The sequence below is a fragment of the Symsagittifera roscoffensis genome, chromosome 2, assembly GCF_963678635.1.
Source record: "Symsagittifera roscoffensis chromosome 2, txSymRosc1.1, whole genome shotgun sequence".
Taxonomy (NCBI): domain Eukaryota; kingdom Metazoa; phylum Xenacoelomorpha; order Acoela; family Convolutidae; genus Symsagittifera; species Symsagittifera roscoffensis.
Genome location: NC_087063.1, coordinates 58,017,552 through 58,023,714, shown reverse-complemented (window position 1 = coordinate 58,023,714; position 6,163 = coordinate 58,017,552). Strand labels below are relative to the sequence as shown.

Sequence of the window (6,163 nt, the reverse complement as noted above, 5' to 3'; positions counted from 1 at the left end):
ATAATGAGAAGCTAGGAGTTGAGTGAAAGGGTTGATCCATCTCCGATGGATATGATGATTTTGTCTACTGAACAAAAACAATCGTAATATGATAATAAGTAGTAGCCCTGTTTTTGGGAGTGACCTCGTAGTCTGGGAGACTGAGACCCAGCAATGAGCTCACTATTTTACAAGTAACTAAGTTAATCTGTGTCTTCTAGCCGTTAGCCCAAAAAGAGTGATGACTTAGTGTTAAAGGACCATGTTCCAGTCGGTCATATTTGGAAGTTTGACCTTGAGTTGAACGTTTAACCTTGATTTCTGGGGACACAATTTTTTTTTCAAAATTTTGAATTGAACCTATCGTGTTCGAGTTTTTCGCGACAACTGAAAATACGAAAAAAAGTCAGACAGAAGATTCGAGTGATAATTGCGGAAAAGTTGCTAGAAAACACGAGAGTAAAGTTGCTCTTCGCAATTTTACCAGAATTATGCGACACGAGTAGAGCCATCTTGTTCCCGATAGGAAGTCAAGAATTCAGTAAGAGCGATAGCGAAGAACGATCAATTGGACGAGAGTGACACTTGAGTGGAAAGGTGGACAGCTGAAGCTGCCCAATGGTCTAGAAAGAAAAACTTGTTGAGTTCAAACTTATTTATTCAAACTTCTCGAGTTAGACTTAACTATCTTAAATCAACTCTACAGTTATTTTACCAATTTTTTTATTTAATTTTAGAGGTCGGTTCGGTATGTGAGTACCTAATTTAAAGTTTTTGAGTATATTTTATGTGTTAATGTTGAGATAAGGCATTTTTTAGGTTGATCCAACTGAAATGGATCAAGGGTCCACTGTCCAAAAAAAACTAAAAGTATGCCTGAGTTCCGAACCTGTCTTAAGGGCGTTTGCGTGTTTTAGGTATTTTAAGACCTGACCATGATGGGGCGTTCTTATTTCTAGAGTGGGGGGTATTTTGTAGTAGCCTTGTGTTAGCCCCATATGCGACTTAAGTAGGCGACTGTTACTTATTATGGCGCTCCTGGATGTTTTTACGACATCAAGACTACGGGATCGAACCCACTTGACGCAGCTCCGGGCTACATAACCATGCTAGAGTACCGGTGGTTTGGTTCAACGGGAACGCGTCCACCTTCTGGTTGTACCGTGATAGTTTTTTAAGAAAACTCGAGAAAATTTCCCGGTGCGCTTTCCGAAACGAGGCCTAGCTAACCGAGAAAGGGGGCCACTAGAGGGACAAAAAAACGATTAGAAGACAAAAATCAAAACAAAAAAATGGAAAGGTTAAAAATGGGAGCAAAAAACGGTAAAAAAATCAAAAAAGACAGGGTTTTTGGTTTTCAGATCAGGTGGATCAGACCTTTATATTAATTAAAATAGTATACTCATACAGTTTTCAATAATACCCATCGTCTCGATCAAATCAGCAACGTTAAGCAGGTGCCCGAGTTGGGGGCGTTGAAAGGGTTTTCAGATAGCCTTGCAACCTCAGAGGACCACTGTAATATTTGACTGGAACAGGTGACCAGGCAAGTGGCCAACTGGTTCTCAGGACACGCGACTGGGAAAAGACTACCAGCAGCGTGATCAGAGCAGTACAGCAGTGAGAAGGGATCACAAGGGTGTTCTGTGTGGTCGAAGGAGTATCGTTAAAACCTACTTTATACTTTAGGAGATAAGTGTAAAAGTGGATAAGCGGGTCCCCACTGTTTTGAGGAAACGTTTTTACTTGAGCAGAACCTGTAAACAGGTTCTACGGACTTTCTCTTGAGAGGTTTAGCACCCATCGCGCTTAGGGTATTTTTGGCGTAAATGGGGGGCTGTTTAAGATAGAGGCTGGTGGTTGGAAATTGTAAAAAGGGGGGCTTCCTTACAGTAACTATACAATTGATATCGTCGATTTAGTTACACTAGATAGACTAGAGTCCGGAACGATCTTACAGACCCAGGACAAGAGTTCGAACGCAGATGAACCTGGTAATAAACTCGAATTGAGGTAGGATACTTGAAATAGACGGTTTTTGAAACCCAACAAGGGAACGCCCCATAAGAACGTTAATTGGGGGGAGGAAAAGTGCGAGACAGTCAGGTAACAGACATTTTTTTTCGAAAGACGGCCCTTGACACCTTTGCATTTTGGGTACATTGATTTTTTCCTGTTTTTATTTTTTTTCTTAGCTGGCTTTTACTGTTTTCGGTTTTCAGTATTTTTTTTAGCAGCATTGGTGCATCTGCAACCACAAGAAGACATAAAAACGAGTTGTATTTTGACTTGCATTGGATTTAAGAAAGAAAGGGAATTTCGGGAAAACTCAATAAAATTTGGTTAACAGAATAGGGTTTTGGGGGACTTTTTACACGAGCTCTAGAGGTGGTACCGGGATATTGGATTGATCATCCCAACACTCGAGTTAAGGTACGGGGAAATTCTACACACGAGTTCCGAAGTGGTGCTGAGATAGTGGATAAAGTTTCCAAACACCCGAGCCACGGTATTGTAGGAAGTAACAAGAGTTTTTGTGGCAGTTGTGGGATAGTGATTTAAGGGTCTCAACAATTGAGTCCTGGGATACCATTTTAAGGGTCCCAACACTTGAGTCGTGGGATAGCAGTTTAAGGGTCCCAACACTTGAGTCCTGGGTTAGCAATTTAAGGGTCCCAACACTTTAGCGAAGGGTTCCAACACTTTGTCGAAGAGTCCCAACACTTTAGCGAAGGGTCCCAACACTTTATCGAAGGGTTCCAACACTTTAGCGAAAATGCCTCAAGACTTTAGCGAAGGGTCCCAACACTTTAGCGAAGGGTGCGAACACTTGGTCAAAGGGTCCCAAAATTTTGTCGAAGGGTCCCAACACTTTGTCGAAGGGTCCCGACACTTTGGTCAAGGGTCCCAACACTTTAGCGAACGGTCCCAACACTTCAGCGAAGGCTCCCAACACTTCAGCGAAGGGTCCCAACACTTCAGCGAAGGATCCCAACACATTGGCGAAGGGTCCCAATATTTTAGCGAAGGGGCGAAGGGTCCCAACACTCTAGCGAAGGGTCCCAACACTTTGGCGAAGGGTCTCAACACTTGAGCTAAGTGCCCCAACATTTCGGCTAAGGGTCCCAATACTTGAGCTAAGGGTTCTAACACTTCGGAGAAGGGTCAAGACACATGATTTAAGGTTTCTAAAATACTAGGGAAGGAAATTGGGATAAACAAACTGACATTCAGACTGTGAAAAAGTGTTGGCCTGTAAAAGAACAAAAGTGTCGTTACCAGAAAAAAATGGGTAGGACTTAAGCTAAACCAATAGTCGACACAAACATCCCCAATCCCGTGAGTAATGAGAAAAAATGTTTCAGTTAACATGGTCAACTCAAGAAGCAACAAAGAGCAAAAGACTAATTGATCAGACGACTTTAACCATCGCCAAAATCAACTATGAGGCGCCAGAGCAAAGCATAGATGGAATGGAACGGAAAACGACGGAGTCGGCACCTATGCAGAATGTAGAAGAGCCAGTAACAAAGAAAATAGAGTTCTCCCCCATAGGTAATGGGCACGAAAACACCAACAATGCGCCAGAAACAATAAAATACGACTCACAAACGAAGAGATCATCGTTCACGAAGAAATTGGCGGCAATGGTTGGAAAGAAACTGAGAGAAAAAGAGGAGGTAACAACAGTGACTGAAAAAAGCAAAATTTTTGGTACGGTTTCCGCGATAACAACGAAAAGTAACCAGGAGAAGGAGCAAGTCACAGAAGGAACAGCGGGTCACCAAAATGAGCGAGCGACAGAGTCAAAAGTACTTTTGTTGAGCTGGGTGACTTGATGACAAGAATGGAACGGATAGACAAAAAGCTAAAGTGCGGCGAGGAAGACCGCCAGGAATTGGAGAATGAATTTCGACATAACAAGAGTGAATACCTAGATAACTACTTTGTCCTGGCAAGGGCCACTGAAGAGAAGCTACAACAGATGGCGGACAAAATGGATACAACAGCTAAGGAGCGAGAGAAACATACCAAAAAAGTTATGGAGGAGATAAAGTAACGGTATGATACTGTGAATGACAAGTTGTGGAATCTAGAGACGAGAATGAACACAATGAGCAGGGACCATGCAGAACGTTATTGTGCAATACAATCGAAGTTGGATGCACTTTTGAGAAACTCTATTGCTCAGGAGAAAACAGTAAAGCAGATAAAGCAGAAGAGCAACCTGGAACAAGGGTCGATTTTGTGGAACCGCAACGCAAGAAACATCAGTCTACCTCATTACCCCGGATCAACAACAGCATAGCGTCAGGGATGACCAAACCAGTTACGAGAGGGGAATCCTCAAACACGACAAGGATATCAAGGGATTCAAGTGCACACACGAGTATAACACCTGATGCCATGACATGGGCAAGTACTTGGGAAAAGATGAACAGGACACTTGAAGCGTTAGCCACAAGAAATACGGACTCAACTTACAGAGGAGGAGGTAAATCCAGAAAGACCTTCAGTAAACCGAAAGAATTCAAAGACGGTTTAGATGGTTTCATAGATACCTGGGTTGAGGTAATGAGACTGCATCTTGAGCAAGACATTCTCAATGATGAAAGACATGCTTGCACAGCAATATTAAGCAACCTGGAGACACTAAATGGCGTGGTAGCCAAAAAGGAAGAGGAACGTGATACTGCAGACAAAGCTTTCGAAATACTGTTGAATCAATTCGGATCAGCAATGAAGCGACATCAAGCAATGATGAGATTTGAGAAAAAGAGACACAGAGACGATGAATCAATTGATCGATTTCTGGATGATCTTAAGAGCATGAGAAGAACAAAGAAAATAGAGTTCTCCCCCATAGGTAATGGGCACGAAAACACCAACAATGCGCCAGAAACAATAAAATACGACTCACAAACGAAGAGATCACCGTTCACAAAGAAATTGGCGGCAATGGTTGGAAAGAAACTGAGAGAAAAAGAGGAGGTAACAACAGTGACTGAAAAAAGCAAAAAATTCTTGGTACGGTTTCCGCGATAACAACGAAAAGTAACCAGGAGAAGGAGCAAGTCACAGAAGGAACAACGGGTCACCAAAATGAGCGAGCGACAGAGTCAAAAGTATCTTTAGTTGAGCTGGGTGACTTGATGACAAGAATGGAACGGATAGACAAAAAGCTAAAGTGCGGCGAGGAAGACCGCCAGGAATTGGAGAATGAATTTCGACATAACAAGAGTGAATACCTAGATAACTACTTTGTCCTGGCAAGGGCCACTGAAGAGAAGCTACAACAGATGGCGGACAAAATGGATACAACAGCTAAGGAGCGAGAGAAACATATCAAAAAAGTTATGGAGGAGATAAAGTAACGGTATGATACTGTGAATGACAAGTTGTGGAATCTAGAGACGAGAATGAACACAATGAGCAGGGACCTTGCAGAACGTTATTGTGCAATACAATCGAAGTTGGATGCACTTTTGAGAAACTCTATTGCTCAGGAGAAAACAGTAAAGCAGATAAAGCAGAAGAGCAACCTGGAACAAGGGTCGATTTTGTGGAACCGCAACGCAAGAAACATCAGTCTACCTCATTACCCCGGATCAACAACAGCATAGCGTCAGGGATGACCAAACCAGTTACGAGAGGGGAATCCTCAAACACGACAAGGATATCAAGGGATTCAAGTGCACACACGAGTATAACACCTGATGCCATGACATGGGCAAGTACTTGGGAAAAGATGAACAGGACACTTGAAGCGTTAGCCACAAGAAATACGGACTCAACTTATAGAGGAGGAGGTAAATCCAGAAAGACCTTCAGTAAACCGAAAGAATTCAAAGACGGTTTAGATGGTTGCATAGATACCTGGGTTGAGGTAATGAGACTGCATTTTGAGCAAGACATTCTCAATGATGAAAGACATGCTTGCACAGCAATATTAAGCAACCTGGAGACACTAAATGGCGTGGTAGCCAAAAAGGAAGAGGAACGTGATACTGCAGAAAAAGTTTTCGAAATACTGTTGAATCAATTCGGATCAGCAATGAAGCGACATCAAGCAATGATGAGATTTGAGAAAAAGAGACACAGAGACGATGAATCAATTGATCGATTTCTCGATGATCTTAAGAGCTTGAGAAGAAGGAGCGGTCCAGAAGAATCATCTAACTGA

General features: G+C 42.5%; 1 protein-coding gene across 1 annotated transcript; it reads left to right on the top strand.

Moving 5' to 3' along the window:
• Positions 1–3,826: 3,826 nt before the first annotated feature.
• Positions 3,827–6,163, top strand: LOC134839888 (uncharacterized). The gene is made up of 4 exons (XM_063855515.1): positions 3,827–4,035; positions 4,077–4,971; positions 5,043–5,350; positions 5,392–6,163. Exons 1-4 carry the CDS (start codon positions 3,827–3,829, stop codon positions 6,161–6,163), a joined length of 2,184 nt encoding a protein of 727 aa, XP_063711585.1.